At 38.0% G+C, this 27204-nt stretch overlaps 2 protein-coding genes and 1 pseudogene across 2 annotated transcripts; all 3 read right to left on the bottom strand.

The window, feature by feature from the left end:
* Window positions 1-288: 288 nt before the first annotated feature.
* LOC138937306 (uncharacterized) lies at window positions 289-877 on the bottom strand (annotated as a pseudogene).
* An 898-nt stretch (window positions 878-1775) lies between these two features.
* Window positions 1776-4500, bottom strand: LOC138936871 (uncharacterized). Its single transcript, XM_070302650.1, is given in 7 exon segments — window positions 1776-1785; window positions 1857-1958; window positions 2211-2310; window positions 2623-2882; window positions 2984-3399; window positions 3402-4119; window positions 4211-4500. Coding segments are annotated over 7 exon segments (1896 nt in total).
* Window positions 4501-24976: 20476 nt separating this feature from the next.
* LOC138937092 (uncharacterized) lies at window positions 24977-26696 on the bottom strand. The gene is made up of 2 exons (XM_070303013.1): window positions 25739-26696; window positions 24977-25662 (listed from the first exon to the last, which is right to left on the bottom strand). Exons 1-2 carry the CDS (start codon window positions 25858-25860, stop codon window positions 25059-25061), a joined length of 726 nt encoding a protein of 241 aa, XP_070159114.1. The 5' UTR covers window positions 25861-26696; the 3' UTR covers window positions 24977-25058.
* Between the last annotated feature and the right edge of the window lie 508 nt (window positions 26697-27204).

A 27204-nucleotide genomic window follows, 5' to 3' on the forward strand; every position in this document is an offset into this window, starting at 1 on the left:
ATATTTTATGTTAAACATAACAACATAGAATATATATATTTTATGTTAAAAGTTGAAATATAAAAATTTAAGACAAAAACAATATGAATACCCAAGTACATGTACAGATATTGACACTTTTATCTCAAACAAATATATATATATATATATATATATATATAATATATTGCTTTATATTACAATATAGTTATACTAAATAAAAATATAAATTTTAGATATTTATGTCTTATTATGTAATAAACTTATATACAGACCCTAATATTATATATTATATACATATACATTATATTATAAGGGTATTCGGAAATGTCCCCACGGTAGCGTGTCGGTCGAATCAGGTACGATATATCGCTTGTCATCGTACGGACTCAGAGCAATTTTTGTCTCGCTGATTGTATACACTTCGTGCAATTTGGATCTTATGCAAGACTGTCGTCGAGTCATCTCAATTTCATCGCGCAGACACCGCGTATAATCGTCGAACGTTATCGTTCTCGCTACGACGTTACTCTTGACACCTTTAACCTTTTTTGTATCTTTTTTATTATCTACTCGCAATGCATACATTTTTGCTCTAAGCCCGACAAATTCAGTCATGATCGCACCATTATTCTCGTCCTTCATCAAACCCGGCACTTTCTTGTTCTCGAGCGGTATACCGTACGCATTGTTAACCGGATAATCGCTCATGTCGAATTTAGCAATATCGCGTTTCATGTTCTTGTACACATCCTCGCACTCGATGTGATAAATTAAACTATCTGTATCGGTGTACATTATTTTACATTTCTCTCGATATAACGGTACCATGATTTACGAATACATATTCGTGATGAAATTCATACAAACACGTTTTAGAAATGTCGAGGATGCACATGCCGACGTAGATCGGTTTATTGAATTTTATCTCGAATTTGCGCAATTCGACAGCGAGCAAATTTTCCGAAAAGACGCTCCTGCTGTGAAAATTTGGTTTCGCGATCATCGCCTCCGCGCCATATCGTCCATCCCACTTTGTTAATAATTTTACATCGACTTGATTGCGCACGTTTTCCATAGTTTTACCGAATACCGCGTTGTTCATTAACTTGTACAGATTTTTCTCGAAATCGTTTGTCGCGCGCGTTCTAAACCGGGTGTTGAGTTCGATGTAATCGCGGAGCCATGCGGATTGAACGAATTGCAATACGCGATGTATCTTTGCGACGCGAAGGCCGTGACGCGTGCATTGTTGTAGGTTGCGATAGTGTATGACATAACGCTTCTTATCGTATAAGGTTGCGAGGAGTTTGTCTTGCCGCTTGCCAGGCGGCTTATCGCGCGTCGGACAGAACGGTAGGTCAGCGTGCGCATCGTGAAGATGTTGCGGATACTCTAGATCAACCTCGAGAATATAACCTATGGGCGAATCCGAAGCGATTGCGCTAACGTCAAAGTCAGAGATATCGTCGACCCATCGAAATTCGGCATAGGGCAGCGGTTGACACATCGCCCAACCGTACAAGTTGTTTACATCGAAATACATCATGTACGATGACGGTTTCGATGGATCGTAAGACGGCGTGTACTTGTTATTGGCTCGCGCGTATCTGCCGGAACATTGACTCAGGCCACCGCGTATTCCCCGTTCGATAAACATAACCATATCGATATCAGTAAGTAATTCGAACGTAATATTCGTATGTTTTAACATGGCATCCCACGTGTATCCGGGAAGAGTATAATAATACGCGGGGTCGAGCCCATAACTCTCGATACATTTGTCGCGGAAATTTTCAAAAATATCTGCCAATAACAAGACATCCGTTTTTAAATACAGATCGCTGTATTCGCCCAAGGTTCGTAGGGAGAACCACCTCCAGACGTTTTTAGCGTGCGCGTAATCGCTCTCGGATACGGTGTCACCGGTCAAAGAACTGTAAAATGATTCGCGTGGTGGTAAACATGTATCGTGCAACCTATCGACACAGTCAATGTATTCGTATGGGAAAATACCTTTTCGCGTCAATAAATTGAACTCTTCAATTGATAAATTTTGAAATTCCGATTTTAAAATTTGAAGTTTATCATTATTTAAAAACGATGCCAATTTTTCGAGACTAGTACTGAGAAATTTGTATGAATCGATGAACCGTAACTTTATATCGTTTCGCCAATCTGATTTTTCAACGGTATCTTTAACTTTAACATGTTTCGTGAATGAAATATACTTTTCTTTTGTTATCGGTAGTACGTCGATCGAGCCTTCGAACGCGGTAGCTATTTCTTTGATGATAAAATGTGAATCGTAACCGGATAAATTGTGAAATACTATGGGAATGCAAAAAGAGTCTTTATAATTTAAATTGCAGTTTGAATGCGCGGGACCTCGATACCGCCCGGTAAGATGGCAATGATCGCGTACGCGTATATCGTCTTGCGCGAACGGTTTTTCGCAAATGTGACAGTGTGTCGCGCTGTGAAATTTTTCCCGCTCATCTCGCGTTAAATTTACCATGGGGACATTCATGGTTAAAATAGTTTTTACGCGTTGCGCTAAATTTTTTAATTTTTCTACGAACCACGAAACGCAATCGGTACTACGGCGAGAATGATACGCGGATAACGATTCGTCGTACGAACAATGTACATAATAAGCTACGCTAAATACTTGATGATGCTGAAACGTGTACGTAGACGTCCTCGGATCACCGTCGGTCTTCCTCAGCACGCACTCCAAGTCGGCGTATACGACGAAGGGAAGTCGCTCCTTTCTGTTGTAGTTGTTGAACGCGAGCCACTTGTCTTTATCGCTCGGTAACCGGATGGCGCACTCGTTCATTTCTCGGCAATCTACAATGTGCGACTGCAACTTGTCGTCCGATCCAAAATAGTGTAAACATCTGTAAAAAATGGAAATAATTAATTTTTCTATCGTATATATATATATATATATATATATATATATATATATATATATTGCATTTTTATTAAATATACGTACCGATCGCAGATATATTTTTGGCCATTACGTTTGCTCAGTTGCGAGCTTACGAGGCGGGATAAATTCTTGATCCACGCGAAATGTCCGAGGTCTTGCGAATCTTGTATATACAACAAGTTGACGTGTCTATCCTTCTTTTGCTCGCTCAGACGTATCGGGATAATGTTATTCTCTTTCTCTTTCTCTTTCTCGATGCAGTATACATTTATCGAAATGTCGTTATAAAGTTCAAATTTTTTAATTTGACTCAATGTCATCGGAAATTCAATGTTCTGGAGATTTAGCACTGTCGTATAATGTGGATACGAAGACTCCCGACCTACGTCTCGTGCAGCTGGATACAAAGCAGCGACCACTGCCCACGCGAAACACGCATTGTCTTTGGATTGCACGTTTATTACCGCTCTCTTCATTGTGTTATTTCTCGCGGTAATTTAATATGGCACCCCGCGCGCATTGGATTATATTTATTTATATTTACAGTTAAATCGAGAATTCGCGACAATGCCCACCCGCTATCGCGTTCTTGAAATTCTTCGAGCGAGGCAAGTGTGGGCTCGACGACGCGTCGCTCGTACCACTCGTGTAAATCGGACGTGCGAAAGAGTTCACAGTTTCTCGTATTTACACTTTTATTTGTCCGTTTATCACCCGACACGAATTCACCATTGAACACAGTGTTCACTTTCACGTTATTATGTCTTTCCATAACTTTTTGCACGTGTTCGAGCACGATGTCTTTGGCGTCCTCGAGAAATTGTCGCGGTTCGATATAATCTGCGTTAATCACCGCACCGGTCAGTATACGACTTTCAAACGCCGTATCAATCTCCCGCCAAATAAGTCTTTCCGCGGTATTGTCACCACTGTAATCACCACCGCTGTGTATAAACCGTCTCTCTAATCGAGTCCTCGCACCCTCGAGTCGCGCGATTCTAGCCACCAAAGATTGCCGAACTCCGATCGAGAGCCGCGGACGCTTGATACGACTGCATTCCTCGAGCTGTTTGATAAATTCTTCGCATCGCTGCGCCCATGCAAAATACTCGCCCAAAGTGGTGACTTGATGCGACAGCTCCAACAAGTCACGTTCAGTCTGCTCGGAGTTTTCCATGTTTTTTTTTTTTTTTGTTTTACTGTGTGCAAATCGGACATATGTTGCACGGCATTACCTGATATAATGCTTGTCTGCAATTGGAGCAGGATCGACCACTTATTACGTCGTACAGTTCAGTTACATGCTTCCGAACAGCATACATGTATCCATAGTCAGTGTCTGCTATAGCTATCATACACGAAGCACATACAGCATAATCACTACCCGTAGAATAATAAAAGTATATGGCACAAAATTTTGTACGTCCGTTCAACGCAATAATTTCTGAATGAAACACTGTCTTCTCAACAATTTCCGTGAGGTCCTCGCTTTGATCGCTGTTGTAATCACTGTCGTCTGATAATGCGTGATCTTCATCAGACGACTCGTCTAGTATTGCCTCAAAATTATTTATTTCCATCCTTCGCAGATTGGCAGAGTGTCACTCTGGTCGCCGTTGAACACTTGGCACACACAAAAATTATAAAGAATCCACTATACTTTTTAAACGCAAAATCTGATCGCCGTCGAACACTTGGCGCACAAAACTTTTTTAACCGATGTATACACTTTCAAATCGTGTACTATTATAATTTTGACACCCTTCGTTCTTCATTTATATATATTTTATCTATCACCTTTAAACGGCTCTTCTTAGAAAAATTGTGTGGGAGTAAGGTCTCTCTAAGATTTAACGAATTGGACTTGTGCATAAGTGGGGATCTTCCAACTTTAATAAGTTAAAAATCATGCCAGTGTTCTCATTAGACGGGGTGTTTCTCCTACTTTTCGTATTTTACTCGTAGTAATCGTCGATTGGTGCGTTTGGATATCGGTTCGAGGATTCCTTCGCACGTGATCATGTTAGAGAAAATTCTATTTTCTTATGAGTATTTTTATTGCTGCGGATCCAGCCGTGTTTATTGAATATTTCGTTAGAAAAAATTATTGTCATTATGTGCAGCTGTGTTTGTTGGGTATTTTGTTAGAAGAACTTTATTATCTAGTCGGTATCTTTTAGTTTTTCCACCAAAAAAATTCCGCTAATCTTTTATCTTTTTTTTTGTTTTTTTTTTCTTTTCTTTATCCTCTTCCTAGAAAAGAAATGAAGAGGACACCGCGCCGATTCGGTCGCACGTGCAATCTTGCGAGACGCTATTTGTTCATAATATAATATAAATATAATAACCCGCCTTTGTAATACACCGCGCCGATTCGGCCGCACGTGCAATCTTACGAGACGCTATTTGTTTATAATATAATATAATATAATATAATGTAAATTCGAGGATCCGGACATCGGCATCCCATCTTTGTAATACATAAGCCGATTATAAACATATCCCGACCCCCAATAAACCCATCTTCCTAGAAAAATGAAAAGGATAATGTTTTTTTTTGTTTCTGTTTGAAAAACTATATTACCTTGTCGGCATTCCCCCGCGCCGCCAAAATCCCCCTCCGCCCGCGTGACGTTATGCCCCCTCGCCCGCACGGTTTCCCCTCGCCCCGCATACCCCTCGGAGGACCTGCGTTAGAACTCTCCTAGTTCTACTACTTGCGGCATCATCGGTAAGCGACGTTTCTTCTCGCGAATTGTCTGGTGCGATTTCGTTGCAATTACCACGAATCTCGTTGCCGAAATTTTCCGGTAATTTTGCGGAATGGGAAAACTTTCGCGGAATATTCGAATTGCTTGTCGCCTTGAAAGAATCGCTGTCGAATACGCAGAAATTACATTATTTAAAAGCCAGTGTCACGGGCGAAGCCGCAGTATTAATCAATCATGTTAAGATTGCCAACACAAATTACAATGGTGCGTGGAAATTACTTATCGAAGAGTACGATAATCAAAACGCGATTATCCATGCCCATATTAATGCTTTCGCAGATTTGCCTATTATGAAAACGGAATCCGCTGTCGAACTCAAAGGTTTACGCGATACCGTTGCCGCGTTATTAACCGCGTTAACAAATTTAGGTAGACCTGTTGAAAAATGGGATGACTTATTAATCTATATTGTTTCGCAAAAATTTAGTCCACGCACACGTAATGAGTGGAATCTGCAACGCAGTAAGTCAACCGCATCTCCGACGTATGAAGAGATTCGCGATTTTATGACGCTGCGAATTCGAGGTCTTACCGATCATTCTAAGTTAAATACCGATACTTTGTCTCATAAAAATAAAGGCTCTAATCGGGCCTCGGTGAATAACGTAGCCACCGAAAAATATTTGAATTGTTCCGGCAATCATAATTTGATGTTATGCGATGAGTTAAGCGTAAATCCGTCGAACAGAGAACTCAGCTTCTCAAATCGCATAAATGTTGCTTTAATTATTCAAAAGTCGGCCATTTCCCGACTTCTTGCAAGAGTAAAAAACGTAATTTGTGCCGACGAGCACATCATACACTCTTGCATCGTGACTCGAATATACCGGTACAGAAGATTAGTGAAAATTCTGTTTCGGAAAACAAAACGCTTAACGCTCAATTGAGCGGCTCAGCCGCCCCTGAGATAAAGAACGAGACCGCCGTCGCTTCCGTTCAAACGATTCATTCGCCGCTCAAAAATCCGCCGAACGTTTTACTAGCCACCGCATGGGTAATACTTCGTACTATCGAAGGACGTAATTTTAAAGTTCGGGCGTTGTTAGATCAAGGCTTGGCTGTTAGTTTTATCTCGGAATCGTTGTGTCAAACTATGCGCACGAAACGTTACCGCGCGAATCTCCGCGTACAGTGTTTCGGTGAACGATACAATGGCGTAGCGAAATCTCTTACTCTCGAGTCTTGTAATGGGCGAGGTTCCTCAACCTTTTCTTTGACGGCTTTCGTATATCAAAAAATTACGTCATACGCTGGCTCAAGAACTAAAACCGTAGATTATTGGCCGCATTTACGGAAGTTATCTCTCGCGGATCCGGATCCGTTTAGCAATCATCCGATCCATCTGCTCATCGGATCAGATTTATATGGATCGTTATTAAAGCAAAAGGTAAAACATGGGCCGACCGGAACTCCGACGGCCCAGCTTACTGCTTTAGGATGGGTATTATCCGGTCCTACCGGAACTTCTAATTCAATCACCGGTTCCGTGACTTCATTGAATTGCGTAACTATTCCTTCGCTCGATTCTCTCCTTCAAAAATTTTGGGAGATCGAGGAAATTTCTTCCGAACTTCAGCTGTCGGAAGAAGATAAAAAATGCGAACAACATTTTATCGAAGTACATCAGCGCGCCGAAGACGGCCGTTATGTAATACGGTTACCATTTAAAACCAACCCTCCGCTCGATATAGGATCTTCGCGCAAAACTGCCGCGCTTCTTTATTCAAAATTAGAACAACGCCTACGAAAAAATCCGGATCTCGCGAAACCCTATCATTCTTTCTTAAATGAATATTAATCTATGGGTCATATGGAACTTGTCTCCGACGAAAATCCGACGCTTAACTAAGCGGTATATATACCGCATCATCCGGTACTCCGCGAGTCTAGCAGTACGACGAAACTTCGCGTAATATTTAACGCGTCGTGCAAAACGAGTAATGGTTCTACATTAAATAATCATTTAATGACCGGGCCTAAATTACAACGCGACTTGTCCTCAATTATCCTTCGTTGGCGTCAGTTTCGTTATGTGTACACCGCCGATATCGAAAAGATGTTTCAACAGATCCGCGTTCATCGAGACGATGTCGATTTTTTACGGATTTCTTGGCGATCTAATATTAATTCTCCGATACAATCTTATCGATTGCTTACAGTTACATACGGTACTGCTCCAGCTCAGTATTTAGCTATGCGCGTTATTAATCAATTAGCGCTCGACGAAGGTCATTCTTTTCCAAAAGCACAAGCAATAGTACAAGATTTTATTTACGTCGACGACGTTCTATTTGGCGCCGATGAAGTTCCGTCGCTAAAGGAAAGTCGCGATCAGCTTACGAAATTGATGGCACGAGGCGGTTTTCATTTACGCAAATAGGCTGCCAATTCTATAGAATTATTAACCGACATTCCTCCGGGAGAGCATGAACTCGCTATCGCTCGTACATTCGATAAGGATGATACGCTTAAAGTGCTCGGACTTGAGTGGATACCACGAGAAGATTCTTTTCGTTTTCAAATCGAGTCACCTTCGGTCAATATGAATACGAAACGTTTGATACTATCATTTATCGCGAAGTTCTTCGATCTACTTGGATGGGTTTCTCCGGTAATAATCACCGCGAAAATTATGAACTGTGGCTAAGAAAACTCGATTGGGATCTTCCTATCGCGGCGGACTTGTTAGAGTCCTGGAAAAAATATTGCGCGGCATTCATAAATTTAAAAGAAATCCGCATTCCGCGATGGACCGGAATGCATCCGGAAAATTTGGCTATCGAGTTGCACGGGTTCGCCGATGCGTCTAATCGCGCATACGCCGCTGTCGTTTATTTAAGAATTCTCCAATCGCTCAGCGAAATTTCAGTAGTCTTAATAACCGCAAAATCAAAGGTAGCGCCGATTAAAACGATTAGCGTGCCGCGGCTAGAATTGAATGCCATAGTCTTATTAACTTGATTGCTAGAATTCGTGCAAAAATCATTAAATTTGCAGCATATTCCGATGTAAGGATGGACAGATTCTTCTGTCGCGCTCGCATGGTTACGAGGCCATCCATCAAGATGGACTACTTATGTGGCGAATCGTGTATCGGAAGTACAAACCCGGCTGCCGTCGGAATGGAATCACGTTCCATCTAAAGAAAATCCAGCGGATTGCGCGTCGCGAGGTTTGTCACCCGCTGAATTCCGCGATTTCGAACTTTGGTGAGCTGGCCCTGCCTGATTGCGTTCCCCTTCTACCGCGTGGCCGATACATGATAAAGTAAAAAATCAACTTGATGCCGATCGTCAGACAATCAAAACCGAATCGCGAAATACGATCGTTTGTCATGCTCAACAGATTCTGGAGTGGAAATTACCAAACGAAGTCTCTACGTGGAAGAAGTTAATTCGACTCACGGCACGCGTGCAACGTTTTATTAATAATCTAAAATGTCGCGCGACCAATACGACCGCGAATACAACGTGCTTGTCCGCTGCCGAACTCAAAGAAACTTCCTTGTTCTGGCTCCGTTACGTGCAACAACGTCATTTTCCATCCGAAATTCAAGCGTTAAACGATAATTGTTTCCTGCCAAGATCCAATTCTTTGTTATCGCTTCACCCCTTTCTCGGGAAAGATAAATTAATTCGCCTTGGCGGGCGGATTGACAATTCGTCACTCGGGTATGATGAACGGCATCCTATAATTTTACCGAAACATCGAATTTCGGATTTATTAATCGCTCAAGCTCATAAAGCCTCTCTTCATGGAGGCACTCAATTAATGTTAAGAATTTGACGCCAAAATTATTGGATAATTTCAGCGCGCACCAGTGTAAAATCTTTTATACGTAGTTGTGTAAAGTGCGTACGCGAACGCGCGCGTACCTCGCAACAGCTGATGGGGAATCTCCCCCGGCCCCGCGTCACGCCTTCGGCTCCGTTCTCGCACACAGGCGTCGATTACGCCGGGCCGATGAATATTATTCCGTCCGTCGGCCACGGCCAACGATCCAAAAAATATTATGTTGCCGTTTTTATTTGTCTCTCGACAAAGGCCGTCCACTTAGAATACGTAGATGATTACGCTATTACCGGTTTCCTCTCCGCCTTTCGGAGATTTGCAAGCCGTCGCGGTCTTCCATCCGACATGTACAGTGATAACGGCACTAATTTTCAAAGCGCGGACCGCGAATTATACACTACCTTTCAGCGACTTGTCGCCGACCCTCAAATACAAGATGCTATTGCCAATGATAAAGTAAAATGGCATTTTATACCTCCCTCCGCTCCGCATTTCGGCGGACTTTGGGAAGCCGGTGTCAAAGGATCAAAGTTTCATTTGAAACGAGCGATTGGTTCCCGAACATTATCGCAGATCGAGTTCGCTATGCTGCTGTGTCAAATCGAGGCTTGCCTAAATTCCCGCCCGATTTCCGCGTTACATGACGATCCGAATGACTTTTCCGCGTTAACTCCGGGTCATTTTTTAGTCGGTCGTCCGTTAGTAAGCCCGCCTGAAGAATCTGTTTTAGATATCGATTCGAATCAGCTGTCTCGATGGCAGCAAGTGCGATTTTAGAGCAGATCTGGCGTTCTTGGTCTTTTGATTATTTGCATACATTGCAACAAAGGCGTAAATGGCGAGAAAACAAACCGGAGCTCAAAATTAACGAACTGGTATTGTTGCAAAATAATTTGGCACCTCCTTCGAAATAGGAACTTGCCCGAATCTTAGACGTACATCCGGGATCGGATGGTCATGTCTGAGTAGTTACATTGCGTACTGCCAAAACCACTCTAAAGCAACCAATAACGCAGATCTGTCAGCTACCGATATCAAGTGACACTGGTTCTTAAATTCATTTGCGTTTTCTTTATGCGTTAATAATTAAGTTTGACTTTAATTATCGTCACGCTCTGTATATGTACATATATCTATTATAAGAACGCCTATGTAAATAACCCTATGCTAAGATTTACTGATTATGTTAATTCATGTATTTCGATTGAATCACCAATGATCTTTATCTGTACTCTTCTCCTATTATTGTATGTTGAAAAATTTGCTGTAGAGCTCTTCGGACCGTCTGATCGAGAATTATCATTAAGTTGCCGTGTATCGATTATGATGGTAGGATTGAACTAGTTATTTCGTAACCTACCCGGTATACGAGGCGAGCGGGATGTTCGAGAAAGTAAGAGTTTTATAAATTATATTATTAATTTTGCTTCTCGAACGTTCTAAAGCGAGACGTTACGTTCAAGGCTTTGTTTTCATTCCGTTTTTGTGGTTTCTTCGTATCATTCGATTCTGACAAACACCTCGTTGTCGATAGCCGATTGGCTCTCGGAATCGAACGATCGAAATTCCGTTTTTTGTAGTACACGTATCGACCGGGACTATTGTACGTGGATCGCAGAGAAGGGCTTTTCGTTAAGATACTTCGTCGCAAGCCTTCACCGGGAGCACACCGAAAGTCTAACGCTCATATAGTTATAGTTAAAACGATAATTCGCGTGTCCGATTATATCTTGCTGTCACGTGCAATTACCTAAGACGGTCCGGGAGTTGGTGTCGAAAGGAATAAACACTTTTCAACAAACTAAACTCGCTCAAATCATTTACGTCCTATCTCTCCAATCGGCGAAACAAATAAATTCTGTTAATGTGGACGTGTAATTCGAAGGCGCGGCTACAATAATTATAGCTTAAATTTATTTTCGGTATTCGTATTTCACAAATTTCAAGCTATTCAAGACATTAAATCAGGTGTAATATTATAATAGCATGTTGCAATGCGAGATATATAATCATAAGTTTTATGAACATTATCAGAGAGAAATCACTGACATTATTACATTTTTGATAAAATCGTAGGAATTTACAAGTTTTACTTCACAAATATATAATTAAAAATATAATAATGTCAGTGATTTCTCTCTGATAATGTTCATAAAACTTATGAATATATATCTCGCATTGCAACATGCTATTATAATATTACACGTATGCAAAGGAAGCCAAAGTATTCATACGTAGTATTTATTTATTATTCTCAAAGTGAATCTTATTGCAACAAAATTTTAATCGCTTTAATTTATTAATCCGTTTGTCAGCATATATACGTAGTATGTGTATATTTTGACTTTCTTTGCATACATATTGAAAGACAGAAGAACGAATTAAGTGTGACTTGAAAAGAACTATATTTAATTATAATGAATATACATATATTTCACATTACACATATATCTCGCAATTGTACAACATGCTATTATAATATTAGTTATATGTATGCAAAGAAAGCCAAAGTATATATATACATAGTATTTATTATTCTCAAAGTGGATCTTATTGCAACAAAATTTTAATCTCTTTAACTTATTCATCCGTTTGTCAGTATACATAGTATATATATTTTAACTTTCTTTGCATACATATAACTGATACGTTATTTTATAAAAAAAAAACTTATGGATATATATCTCGCAATATCACAACATGTTATTATAGTATTAGTTATATGTATGCAAAGAAAGCCAAAGTATATATATGTAGTATTTATTATTCTCAAGGTGGATCTTATTGCAACAAAATTTTAATCGCTTTAACTTATTAATCCGTTTGTCAGTATACATACATAGTATATATACTTTAGCTTTCTTTGCATACATATTGTATAACTGATACGTTATTTTATTTAAAAAAAAACTTATAAATATATATCTCGTAATATCACATGTTATTATAGTATTAGTTATATGTATGCAAAGAAAGCCAAAGTATACATACGTAGTATTTATTATTCTCAAAGTGGATCTTATTGGAATAAAATTTTAATCGCTTTAATTTATTAATCCGTTTGTCAGTATACATAGTATATATACTTTGACTTTCTTTGCATACATATAACTGATACGTTATTTTATAAAAAAAAAACTTATGGATCTATATGTCGCAATATCACAACATGTTATTATAGTATTATACGTATGCAAAGAAAGTCAAAATATATATGCTACGCCAAAATATACATACGTAGTATTTATTATTCTCAAAGTGGATCTTATTGGAACAAAATTTTAATCGCTTTAATTTATTAATCCGTTCGTCAGTATACATATATAATATCACCTAAAAAAACCTCACAAAGATAAAAAAAAATACGCCAAGTGTATAAAAAAATCCCAACATGTACGCAAAAAAAAGATTTTCCTCTAAAAAATAACTCTAACAAATAAAAATCTTTAACAAATTAAAAATCAAAACTAAATGAAATCAATAGCTAACTAGCCAAGTATTTAGAAGCAATTCAGTTTATAAAAATTTGTAATTTGAAATAGTATTTGTCATAAAATCAATCTTGTATTTATAGAAATGTTATAGACAGATTCACAGATTCACGAGTTTCTATGAAATTAAAACACATTTTATTTTTATTAACAGAAATCTGATTTTCAAAATAAGTTCAATAATTTTGAATATTGTATATTACAAATTACACTATTATAGCGTTTATTAAGGGTATTATATGCTATAATATCAAATCATATTGTTGATGTTAAATGCGATTAAAATTCCTTTTATTTGCAAAGTATATCTTATAGGATATATAATTCGAAAGAAATTTTTTCGTAAACTCAAAGTCGCATAAAACAAACTTACACCAAAGCAAAGTATAAAAACTTGGCGTTCCCCGGGTCGCATTAAGACGTGTATATATTATAAATATATAAAATTATTTTAATTTTTAAAAATATATTATATGCAATAATTTTCATATAACATGAAATATTGTATGATACAAATCTGGGACCATATATTTTAATACGACCCGGGCACGGCAAGTTTTTATACTTTGCTTTGGTGTAAGTTTGTTTTATGCGACTTTGAGTTTACGAAAAAATTTCTTTCGAATTATACATCCTATAAGATATACTTTGCAAATCAAAGGAATTTTAATCGCACTTAACATCAACAATATGATTTGATATTATGGGTTGTTCGGAAAGTAATTTCGTTTTTTCTCAACAGAGGACTTAATTGTATTTTTTCACAGCCAACTTCACACTTAAGCCGCATTATCATTACATATTTTGACTGATATAGCAAGGCTTGTTTGTGAAAAAGTTTGTTTGATTCTGCGCAATAGTTTTTGTTTGGTGCCCTATCAAATATGGAAAGTCGAAAGCAGCATTTTCGGCATATTTTACTTTTTGATTATCGAAAAGGTAAAAATGCTGTTCAAGCAAGAAAAAAATTATTCGATGTGTATGGAGAAGATGTATTGACAGAACGCCAGTGCCAAAACTGGTTTGCAAAATTTCGTTCCGGCAATTTTGATGTTGAAGATGCACCACGTTCTGGAAGGCCAGTTGAAGCTGATGAAGGCAAAATAAAGGCATTGATTGATGCAAACCGCCGAATAACAACTCGTGAGATCGCTGAGAGATTAAATTTATCGAATTCGACCGTTCATGATTACATGAAACGCCTTGGTTTAATTTCAAAACTCGACATATGGGTTCCACATGTTCTTACAGAAAGAAATTTGCTCCGTCGCATTGACGTCTGTGATTTGCTTCTCAAACGTCAAGAAAATGATCCATTTTTAAAGCGAATCATCACTGGGGACGAGAAATGGATTGTCTACAACAATGTTAAACGCAAAAGATCATGGAGTAAAAAAGATGAACCGGCTCAAAGCACTTCAAAAACCGATATTCATCAAAAAAAGGTGATGCTGTCTGTTTGGTGGGATTTCAAGGGAATCGTTTTCTTTGAGCTTCTACCGGACCATACCACGATCAATTCTGAAGTGTACTGTCATCAACTGGACAAATTGAATGATTCACTCAAACAGAAAAGGCCAAAATTGATCAATAGAAAAGGTATAGTGTTCCACCAAGATAATGCGAGACCTCATACAAGTTTGGTAACTCGCCAAAAGCTTTTACAGCTTGGATGGGATATATTACTACACCCACCATATTCTCCAGATCTGGCACCTTCGGATTATTACTTGTTCCGGTTTCTACAAAATTTTTTAGACGGCAAAACCTTTACTTCAAATGAGGACATCAAAAATGACTTGGATCAGTTTTTTGCCAGCAAAGATCAAAAGTTTTATGAGCGTGGAATCATGCTACTGCCAGAAAGATGGCAAAAGGTATTGGACCAAAATGGAAAATATATAATTCAATAAAATATTTATACACTATAAGAAAATCGTCTTTCATTTTCACCAAAAAAAACGAAATTACTTTCCGAACAATAGCATATAATATCCTTAATAAACTCTATAATAGTGTAATTTGTGATATACAATATTCAAAATTGTTGAACTTATTTTGAAAATCAGATTTCTGTTAATAAAAATAAAATGTGTTTTAATTTCATAGAAACTCGTGAATCTGTGAATTTGTCTATAACATTTCTATAAATACAAGATTGATTTTATGACAAATACTATTTCAAATTACAAATCTTTATAAACTGAATTGCTTCTAAATATTTGGCTAGTTAGCTATTGATTTCATTTAGTTTTAATTTTTGATTTTTTAAAGGTTTTAATTTTTTAGAGTTATTTTTTAGAGGAAATCTTTTTTTAATTTTTTATTTTGTATAAAAATTATTTTTTAAGGAAAAACTTTTTTAAAAGTTATTTTGTAGGGATAGATATTAAACTTTTTTTTGCGTACATGTTGGGATTTTTTTATATACTTGGCGTATTTTTTTTACCTTTGTGAGGTTTTTTTTATTTATTTTATCTCTGTTGGGTGTAAATACTTCTTTAGTTCTCTCGGTGCCGCTTTTCTTTTTTCTTTATTTTTGTTCTCTTTCAAATAAGTAAATTTTTTTGTATAATATTCAATGATTTTAAAATGATTACCTCTGCAAGAACTATTTTAAACTAAGCATTGCTTTCTTCTTCTTCCTCTCATACTTTTTCGAGAATGTGCAGCATTGCTATTTGCAATCTTCGAGACCTCCCGCGATAACTTTCCCATTCCGTCTATCACACACTCTACAAAATAGTCAATGTCATTTTTTGGAGAATTCAGACTGGTAATCGAGAGATTCCACGTTCGATTCCGCTCGGGTCCAATCCTCTCACATGCTTTAAAAGTTTTCATATATTATCCTATATAATATCCTTTCTGATTTGTTATAAATATTCTACCTTTCTCATCACTTGATCATTTTGTCTTATCTTAATCTGCATATAACAAATGTGTTTAAATTTAATTGTATTATGTGTATAAATTTATATTGATACAAAATGATAATATCAACTTATAGGCCAGTCATATTGGACTAATTAATCTCGTCATATTAGAGTAATTAATCTTGCTTTTAATCTCGTTTAATTCTGATGTTGAAAAATATTCACTAGTGTTCAGAATTGAAACATTAAATTCAGTTGTTGAATTTAATCGATAAATTTAAACGGTAAATTTAACCAACAAATCTGAAAGGTAAGAACCGCAATCAAAACACGAGCGAGGGTAAACATCGTCGATCAGCCGATCAGCGCGTGATCGCGTGATATTCGAATTGAAAAACTGTGACGAACAGCTGGATCTCGAAAGTTCGACGTCGAAAAAACCTTGTTATTCCCATCGGCAGAGCGCGAGTTTCCGCGGTCGGTCGATTTAGTCTGCCTGTAACGACGTTTCGAGCCGGTCGACGTTCATCGAGCTCGATCAACTTTCTTTCTCTATTCGCGCTCGTATCGGAGTTACAGTGGCTTACTCGTCTCAGAATCGTTCCGAATTGTCTCGCGTCCGATCGCGCACATATTCGCACGGCGGTCAATTCGGGAACATCTCACAAATTAGTCTGTCGCCGACGACGATTCGAGCTGGTCGATAGCAATCGATCATAACTTCTCGTGTCATATTATCTCGTGTCGTATTCTCGCTCGTATCGTGTCGCGGTACTCATAGACCATTCGCGCGGCTGTTGTGACTTTCGCTCGTATAATTTATGCTTGTGTCGTTCGTTCGCGCATTTCTTATCGTTTAATTCGCTCATGGCGTATGCGCTTTCGTCATTCTCGTTGTAAATTCTCAACCGACCTTCTAGCATACGATCAAGCATCGAACTCAGTGCGAAAGACGCCTCATTGCCTGTATTACTACCTGCTCTATAATTATTGAGTTTGTGATTGTTAATTGTTTGGAGTCCGAAAGTCGACACTCGTTCCCGGCATTGCGAAAGTCCTCTGCCTCGCGCTAAATTCCATCCGGCGTCCGCGTGCAAGATTTCCATTCTCGCGAGAGTTTCTAGCAAGAAGCTCTTAATCAAGATTTCCGAACCGCGAAAAAGAGGCAGTAATTAACAGGACAATTCAAAGATTTCCGTCGGAATCGCGGAATACGTGCCGTCGCTCGCTCCTATTATTCTAAATAAAACGAATAATTAAAACAATCTGCACTCGAGTCTTTTCTGAACTCTCCTCGTCCTCCAGCGGATCTACGGATTCGTGTTACACACCGCTTCTCGCTCATCTCTGAGCGTCTCTCTCAAGTTTCGGGCGATCTCGTCGGGGTCGACTCCCGAACAACTAGCTTATCTCGAGAGATTTCCAAAACACTATAATAAAGTATTTTTTCATTAAGTACTTTTTGAGTTATTTTATATTTTAATCTGACACATTTTGATATAAAAAATAAAATATTTCGTAAAATATTCAATTTTCAATAATCTTAGATTTTTTTATTACGTGGATCTTCGCCTGGAGACCTATTGTACCATATTTTATTCAGTCTTTTATAAACATAATATATTTTGCATATCTACTTTATATAAGTGCGATATCTGGTATTATTTTTAATGATATTTACCTGAAATATTGTCCAATATGTTCATTGTTTCTCTCGACCAGATTTCTACTTGTGTTTACAATTAGACGTACAACCAGTCATGTCCGCTCGTCTCAATGCCCAAACCAGCTGACAAAGTATTTTTTTCTTGTTGCTCTCTCGGAACAGTTTCGTTGTTTTCAAATATGTATAGAATAGGCTCTCGTCTCTTTTCTCGTCAAAACGTAGACTAGATAAGTAGTACGTGAGCACAGAATTAACAAATCGATTATATCAATTCAAATTTATCTCGAATTCTTTACGCTGCTATCTTCCGTTTTAATAACTTTCTCTAAACAGTGCTTTTGTGTGAAATCTTGATGTTTAGGAAGTTGGAACTATCTCAATTATAAGTCTAAAATTTATTTTTATCTGTTTCATTCTTCATCTTAAAGTCCTTGTTGTTGACAATTCTATATAGAAATATATGATACATTAAGAAAGAAATCTAAGCGAAGCTTTTCAGAAGCTTGGCTTAATGATGATCGATTTAAATCTTGGATACGCAAAATATCATTTGATGATAGCCTTTTCCATTGTATTACGTGTAATAAAAATTTTTCGTGCAATTTATCGCACGTTATAAGACATGCGGATTCTGCGTGTCATAAAGAAAATGCATCGTTATTATCAAATAATGACAATATAAGTTCAAAACCAATAATACCATGAAAACGTTTTAAACAACAATAGTTACAGATCGATTTGTTTAAGCCATGGCTACGCGAAATGTTACATGACGTTAATTCATTTTTCTACGCGTTTTGTAATATATCTATTATTGGTAGTTTGTCTCAAATCGTCAGAATTCAAGAAACATATTATAAAATGTAAAGAAAATGAAACAAACAAATCAAATGAAGATATGAATATAAACAAATCACTTTTGTCATTTGAAGAGCGAAAGAAATCAGCAGAAATTCGCTATGCCGCGTTAATTGCTGATAAAAATATTTTGCATCAAACGGCAAAAGATATTCTTACTCTTTTCCAAGAAATAGGAAAAGATTATAATGTTTTGAAAAAGATGAGTATGGGCCGAACAAAATGTACAAATATAATTTCAAATGTCCGATTGAGACTGATCAACAGCAATCAAAATATTAAATTTTCAATTTTTATTGATGAAACGTCCAATATTTCAAATGAAAAGTGGATGACGTTTCTTGTTCGGCATGTTGATTCAAAAACATTAAACATTTGCTCGCAATTAGTAAAAATAATTAATATTGATGCGAGAGATTGCAGCGCAGAAAAATTGTTTAATTCCTTTAAAGCTGAAATGTGGAAATTAAATATTCCATTTTTAAATATGTTGCTTTGTCATGTGACAATGCGTCCGTAATGATAGGAAAACATCTCTCATTTAAAAAAAAAACTGGAAGAGATTTGTAAAAATTTAATTACACTTTCATGTCCGTGTCATTTCATTGCATTAGTTGTGCATGCGCTAAAATACCGGACTATTGCGAAGAATTTAAAAAAAATCGCGAATTTTATTAAAAGTACCCTTACGAAAAAATACACTCAACTTTTGGGTGTTAACCATTAAAAAAACATCAAAAAAAACCTTCAAAGTTGGGTGTGATTTCGGACCATTGATTGAAGGTTAACCTTTAAATGATAGTTAATTGATGGTTAACCTTCAGTTAATGGTTAATCCTTAAAAATGACGGTAACCCTGAAAATAAGAATCCTCAAATGAAAGTAACACCCAAATGAGAGTAAACCCCATATTTGAATGTTCCCAATTTGCATTCGATAATACATGCAAAATCATCATCAGATGCGGGATTTATATACATATACTCTTATTAGGGTATTACTCTCATTTTCATTTCAGATTCCCTAAACAAAGTAGTAAATGAATGATAAAAAAAATCAACTCTGATTTCTTATTTTTAATTACATCTTTCAAAAATTCAACTTTTATTTCTCTAAATACGATGAAAAGTATAATTTATGAAACAAATCATATAATATCAAATAAAATATATCAAATAAAATAAGACGTAAAGTATTTTGTATACATTTAAAATAAAGCTTGTATTTAAAATCTAATCTTGTATTTAATCTAATTTAAATAAAAGAAAAATAATCTTTTCGATTTTTTTTAAAGCTTGCTGCAAGTTTTGTACTTATATATATATATATATATATATATATATATATATATATATATATATATATTATAATAGGCATTGTATGTTGAATCAATCATATTAAGCTTTTTCTGAAGTCGAGACTTTTTTGAAGTTCCGTGCGACATTCTTACATTTATTAGTTACTGCAGTATTGAATAACTGTTCCGCATTGTTCACATTTTTAAATGTGAGTAGTACATAATCTGTAAACAAATATATAAATTATTATTAAAATTTTATAAATTTATTTTAATTTTAACGTAGTTTTCTTGCACACAAATACTTCTTGTTCGCAGTATACATATGTATTAATATTACAGTGTTAATACAAATTAAAAAGAATAGCAATTAATTGATTAAAAATGCGATAAATTAAAAAAAAAATCCTTATAATGTTTACCTTTTATTGCATTAAATTTATGATCTTGGTCCAAAGGTTTTTTTTCCTCTCTATTGAACTTTCTATTGATTTTATGTTGTTCTTTTTTCCTGTTCTAGATGAACACGCAATCTCTTGTGTTGAAAACAAATGACCCATTAAATCGCAGGTCATTTTACCAATATCAGAAGTCCGAATTTTCCGCATAATACTTTCCGGAATATTGACTCCTCGACCAAGTGATATCATATTCTATATAACAGATGATAACAATAAAATATAGTGAAAACTCTCAAAGAATTAAAAATTGCAGCTAAATTCTTATTTTCTATTATAAAAAAATATACGAAATTTTGTATACATTTTAATTTTGCACAAGATACGATCAATTTACAGCGAATATATAGTACATACCTTGTCTACACAAGCATTATTCGCACTTTGCGGATTCTCTGCAGACGATGCCATATTTACTTTTACATCTGTTTCAACTTTCTGCAAAATACATAAACATACAGAATTTCAATTTGTACATACAAGATATTAATTTATAACAAGTAATACATATACCTCTCACTTACACAAGTCATATCATTGACAATTTGCGAACTTTTTGTAGGCGATGCAATATTAATTTTGACATCTGTATCAATCTTGACTTTCTGTAAAATATTCTCATTATTGCACAAAATTATTTCATTTTTATTAATTGACGTATCAATGGGAAGAACTTTCTCAACATTAACCTTATCATTTATTTTCTCATTATCTTTTTCTAATTGCTGCACCTGTAAAATGTATATTAGAAAATATAAAGACAAACATTTTCATAACTAATAAAATAAACTTTTAATAAATGTATAATTTATAATATAAGTGATATTCTTACCAAATCATCAGAACGGACAATCCTTACATTTTGGATTAAATTTTCAATACTTTGTAATTTTTGTATTACCCGGTCTGCTACAGTTTCTATTTTTGTTATTTCTATAATAAAATTTGTATTAATTTATAATAACAATTATATTTTGAATGTATAATTTTCATTTCGTTTCATCGTTCACTACTGTATTCATTAAATATTAGATAACCCGGGAAAAATGGCCTATATATAATTATATATGAAATATGCTCATATATAAATATATACAAATATATATGATTATATATAATTATCATATGATGTATATATAGTTATATATAATCCTGTATGATGTTATATATTGTCATATATAACCGTATATGAGATTATATATATTTATATATAATTTTATATAATTATATATAATTATATATAAATATATATGAAATATGCTCATATATAATTATATATAAAATATATATATATAATTGTATACATGGACTTTTTTTCCCGGGAATATTTATAGTTTTTATACTTTTTAATACTGAGTTCGCTATTAGACTTTCTTGCTGTTGCTGAGCACCATTCATATTGAACATTTTTGTTTCTTCCTTTTTGTTCGATGGCTTGTAATTTTCATCGTTAGATGAAATTAATGTTTCATCTTCATCCGAAGAAGTACACCACTAAAAATAAATGACATTGAAAAACAAAAAAATAGAATGAATATAATAAGCACATTGAGATCAATTTTGAGATACAAGTCGATATATTCACCCAGCTTTCGAATGGAGAACCGCTTTTACACGTTCTCGGCGTGCGCGTAATCGCTCTCGGATATCGTGTCACCGGTCAAGGAACTGTAAAATGATTCGCGCGGTGGTAAACACGTATCTTGCAACCTGTCGACGCAGTCGATATATTCGTACGGAAAGACGCCCTTCCGTGTTAATAAATTGAAATTGTCATTCGATAATTTAGAAATTCAGATTTTAAAATTTTGAGTTTGTTTTTATTCAAGAATGATGCCAATTTATCGAGACTAGCTATGAGAAATTTATACGAATCGATAAAACGCAATTTAATATGATTTTTTGATTTCTCTTCGGTAAGTTTAACATTTTTTGTAAATGATATATATTTTTCTTTTGTTATCGGAAATAACTCGATTCCCCCTTCGAACGCTGTAGCTATTTCCTTTATAATAAAATATGCATCGTAACCGGATAAATTATGAAAAACTATTGGAATGCAAAAAGAATGTTTATAATTTAAATTGCAATTTGAATGCGCGGGACCTCTGTAACGCCCGGTCAGATGGCAATGATCGCGTACGCGTGTATCGTCTTGTACGAATGGTCGTGATGGAATTTCTCGCAAATGTGACATTGTGTCGCGCTATGAAAATTTTCCCATTCATCAGATGTTAAATTTACCATAGGGACATTAGCTGATAAAATAATTTATACACGTTGCGCTAAATTTTTTAGTTCTTCGATGAACCATGATATGCAATCGATATCGCGACGGGAATGATACGCGGATAACGAATCATCGTACGAACAATGTACATAATATGCTATGCTAAATACTTTATGATGTTGGTAGTTTCTTTCTTCCTCCGTCTTCTCTAAAACACATTCCAAGTCGGCGTACACGACGAAAGGAAGCGGCTCTTTTCGATTATAGTTGTTGAACGTGAGCCACTTGTCCTTATCGCTCGGTAATCGAATAGCGCACTTGTTCATCTCTCGACAGTCCACCGTATGTGATTGTAACTTGTCGTTCGAGTCAAAGTAGTGCAAACATCTGTAAAAGAAATAATTTTTAATTTTTGTTCAAATATTTCTATAATATAATTTATTGAATATATACGTACCGATCGCAGATATATTTCTTGTGTTCTTTTTGGCTCAATTGCGAGCTCACGAGGCGGGATAGATTCTTGATCCACGCGAAATGTCCAACGTTGTTGTCTTCCACGTACGACAGGTTGACGTGTTTGCCTTTTTTCAGCTCACTCAGACGTATCGGGACAATGTTCTTTTCCTCGATACTATATACATTGATTGAGATATCGTTGGCAAGTTCGAATTTTTTAATTTGATTCACAGTCACTGGAAACTCAATGTCCTGGAGATTCAGCACTGTCGTGTAATGTGGGTACGAAGATTCCCGATCCGCGTTTCTTTCAATTGGATGTAGAACGGCGACTACAGATCACGCGAAACACGCATTGTCAATAGATTGCACGGTTATTACCGCTCTCTTTATTGTTATTTCTCGCGGTAATATCGACGCTTGAATGGAAAAATTGAAAAAAAATATCGCGTCATCAATAATCCCCACCACATTGCAATTTTGCAACGCTAATACATATTTTAAATATATTCAATACGTTCAGTATTGCATCGACCATTTGTGTGAAAGGTTCATATAAAAATATATTCCACTGAAGGAAGCCGCATGAATTATTACGTTCCGATTCAAGATGCTGATGAAACTTCACCGTGTAAGAAGAAGAAATGTAACAAGTAAGTTCTAATTAACTTAATGAATTTTATACTTTATACATATTTTTTTACACCTTTTAAATATTTATATAAATAATATTGTTTTTACTCCCTAGCATTTCAACCGAGCCTCGTCGCGCGGTTCGTATACTCGGAAGGCGATACGCCTTAACCCCGATGTCATACAAATATTTGGACATTGGAATAAACGTTGGAGCTGTATCTTGCGTGGAATTGGTTCTCGGCAATAATCGGGTCAATCAAATAATATTGCCTTTTGAAACGTGGAAATTGCTAATGCAGAAACGTGCCTACATTGAACGGCTTCTACAATTGACTGAAATCCCATTGCAGATTCGAGATTTGACATTCGAAGTGGTTAAAATATCTGATTCGAATATTATAAAAATAGGATAATCCAATAATTCTTTATATATGAAATCGCCAACTCTATTCGGTTTATTCGATTTTGAAAAATGCATATATCATATGTATTACTGGTTATGCAAAAATACGCATATTGTAAATGAAAAAGTCAAACAATTTGTAACTGTTTTACAACAGAATAATATCGCTAATGTATGCGACGCTATAAAAACTATACATGAAAGTGATATGTTTAACAGCGAATCGCTCATAGATTGCGAGTTATTGACATGTGCTGTAAATGATATTCTTCACGAGGCTTGTAATAAATAAGTTATTTTACTAATTATCAGTAGTAGGATAGATAGGCCGGTTTTGGATCAGTTTTGTGTGAGTGTGAGAGAGAGGGTATCGTTGGGGAGTAAGAGAGAGAGATAGTTTCGGAGCAGCTTGTGGGCGCCCGAGGGATGGAGAGCGGGCTGGGCGGGTTCGTGGGGGGGTAAGTAGGGTGAGAGGGGAAGCGCGGTCGGGGGGAAGCGGTGGGTACGAGTCGCCGAGAGCGCTCGAGAGATGGCGCTCGGGGGGTGGCGCGCCCGACTCGCGACCTCGACGCGACTCGCGCCCCTAGCGCGCGGACCGCCGTCGCGATTCTTTAGGGGGGCGCTTCTAGCGCGCGATCCGCCGCTTCTAGCGCGCGATCCGCCGTCGCGATTCTTTAGGGGGGCGCTTCTAGCGCGCGATCCGCCGCTTCTAGCGCGCGATCCGCCGTCGCGATTCTTTAGGGGGCGCTTCTAGCGCGCGATCCGCCGCTTCTAGCGCGCGATCCGCCGTCGCGATTCTTTAGGGGGCGCTTCTAGCGCGCGATCCGCCGCTTCTAGCGCGCGATCCGCCGTCGCGATTCTTTAGGGGGCGCTTCTAGCGCGCGATCCGCCGCTTCTAGCGCGCGATCCGCCGCTTCTAGCGCGCGATCCGCCGTCGCGATTCTTTAGGGGGGCGCTTCTAGCGCGCGATCCGCGAGCGGGCGGCGGGCGCCCGGCGTCGAGGGGGCGGGGGATCGTCGGTGGGCGGTCGAGCGGACGGAGGGGCGTCCCTAGTCGCTTTAGCGATGGCGAATCTTCGAAGGGTGGTGAAATAAAGAGACGTCGTCGTTCTAGCGAGAGAGGAGAGGTGTTTTTATTGTTTTCTTTTACAAATTTTTTAACGTATTAATAATACGACGATACGAGTACGCGAGCGAGCGTATCACGATTCTCCGAAGAGCAGAGCCTGCAGTTCGCAATCGATTATATCGTTGCGGTCGAAGTTATCGCTCTCGCGTATCATCGCGGGAATAAGCGCCTTATCGCGAGCGCCCGCCGCGATGTCGAGGAAACGAATTAGCTTGTTGTCCACGCGCGTGGTTAAACCGCTTAAAGATGCAACGATGCGGTTGACGCAAAGTTCCAGATTTAATATATTTACGACGGTGTTCTTCGATACGGCTAGGCGAATTTTAGGCGTTTCGAGACGAAGTATTCGGAGATTGTTGAGTTTGCCGAATCGTAGCGTCAATTGTCCGATGTGTATTGGCGTCGGGCGCGCCTCGTCGCGCTCGTCGGAGCGAAAGTGCGACAGGAGCGTGGGTCGTAGATCGAGCAGTTCCTTCCACGTATCCGGCGTTAGCGAGATCTCTTTGCCGTGGCAATCTCCGAGGACGATTTCTACGAAGGAGGGTCGGCTGACGTTAACGCTAATTTCCAGATGTTTATATGCGGTTTTGGTCAATGGATAGCGTCTTCCTAAGATTCTGAGCGGTCGCGCGATCGAGACGTCCGCGTCGTGTTTTGGCGTTCGATCGCGATCTCGTCTAAAAAATAGATATGAGCGATGAGAGAAACGGTGTTAGCGAATTATTAATTCGAATAAATGTTCGATAGTTTTACCCATTGTCCATTTTAGCTTTCTTAGCGTATTCCGCGCTATCTTCGCGGTCTCGTTCGGTTAGTCTCGATCGATCGTCGAATGAGTGTTGCTGTTGCGGTTGTCCTCCCATTGTCGCGTACATCGTCGCTCGTTCTTTCTCGTTTGTTCTTTTTCGCGCGTTAGCTTCGGTGTTCTTCGTTAATAATGAAGCGCTTAATGGATGAGCGGTCTTTATATACTCGCGTAGAGATCGCTTCTTCCCCTTTCGCGCGTTTTCTCTTATATATTCTATTTTTAAAAAATAACGGTAGGGTCGCTCTAGTCGGTCTCGTCGTCGATTCTCTCTTTCTCGATCGTGTCGCTGAGACGATAGACGCGACTAAGGAGATCGCGCAATTGCCTTAGCAATCCATCCGTAGGACACTCGATGCCGAGCGCGTGTAGATCGAAAGGACCCGCCGAGGTTACGGTATTTGTAAATTCGTTGAAGGCGTAGAACTGACGTTTGGCGAAGAAATATAGATTGCCATCGATGTATCGGAAGGCCGACGTTATCGCGGACGGAATTCCGGGAAATATATCTTTTAATGGAGCGTGTCTAATGACTATCATGCGACACTCGTCGATTTCCGCGACTTTATCATCGTCGTATACAGCGTAGGTTCGTCCCGTGTGCGTATTTATCGCCGCGTTGATTTTAACGTTTCGGGGAAGTCCGATATCGTGGAGATATCTCGGCCAACCCGATTTTAGTTTAAGACTGGGATATTCCGCGAGGTAGATCGAATCGTTCGCGAATAGAGCGAGATCGCCCGAGGGTCTTCTATACGCGGCGGATAGACGCGTGAAATTCGCCGGTAGAAACGTCGCGTAATCCGTGAGCGTCATGGGTCTACCGTAACGTTTCTCGGTTATGTCGACCGACCATATGTTGCGGCGATTAGCTATATATAATCGATGATTCATTATTAGCGCGGCGTCCACGCGTCGCAATGCGCAGAGATCCGCTCGCGCTGGATCGGTCGGCGCGACGCTCGTCGTCGCGGGCGTCGCGGTGGTCGCGGGAGTCGCCGTTGGATAATTTCCGTCGTCGTGAGATCCGTACAGATTTTGTATAGCGAGAATGTCTTCTATGCTCAGCTTAACTGGAAATTGATTTTCGATGTCGGGTATATATGGGAACATTATAGAGTCATTGCGCATACTATGCTGTAAACCCAATGCGTGGCCGATCTCGTGCGTTAGCGTTTGTAGCAGATGATGCGTGTCGGGAGGATTTTTGTTTAGATACACGTGCCACGGTTCGGAATCGTCGACGTGTATCTCCGATGTGAAATCGGTTGTTCCAGAGGGAAAAAACGCGTGAGCTAGGACTCCTCCCGGACCGTCGAAAACTGCCGGGCAAATACCGACGTTTCGACGATTCGCGTAAGTGTGCGCGCCCGTTCGATACGATATTAATATATCGGGGTGTAACGGGTCGCGT

This window comes from Polyergus mexicanus, unplaced genomic scaffold (assembly GCF_030449975.1).
Source record: "Polyergus mexicanus isolate NDT 795.1 unplaced genomic scaffold, iyPolMexi1.0 SCAF_10, whole genome shotgun sequence".
Lineage (NCBI taxonomy): Eukaryota > Metazoa > Arthropoda > Insecta > Hymenoptera > Formicidae > Polyergus > Polyergus mexicanus.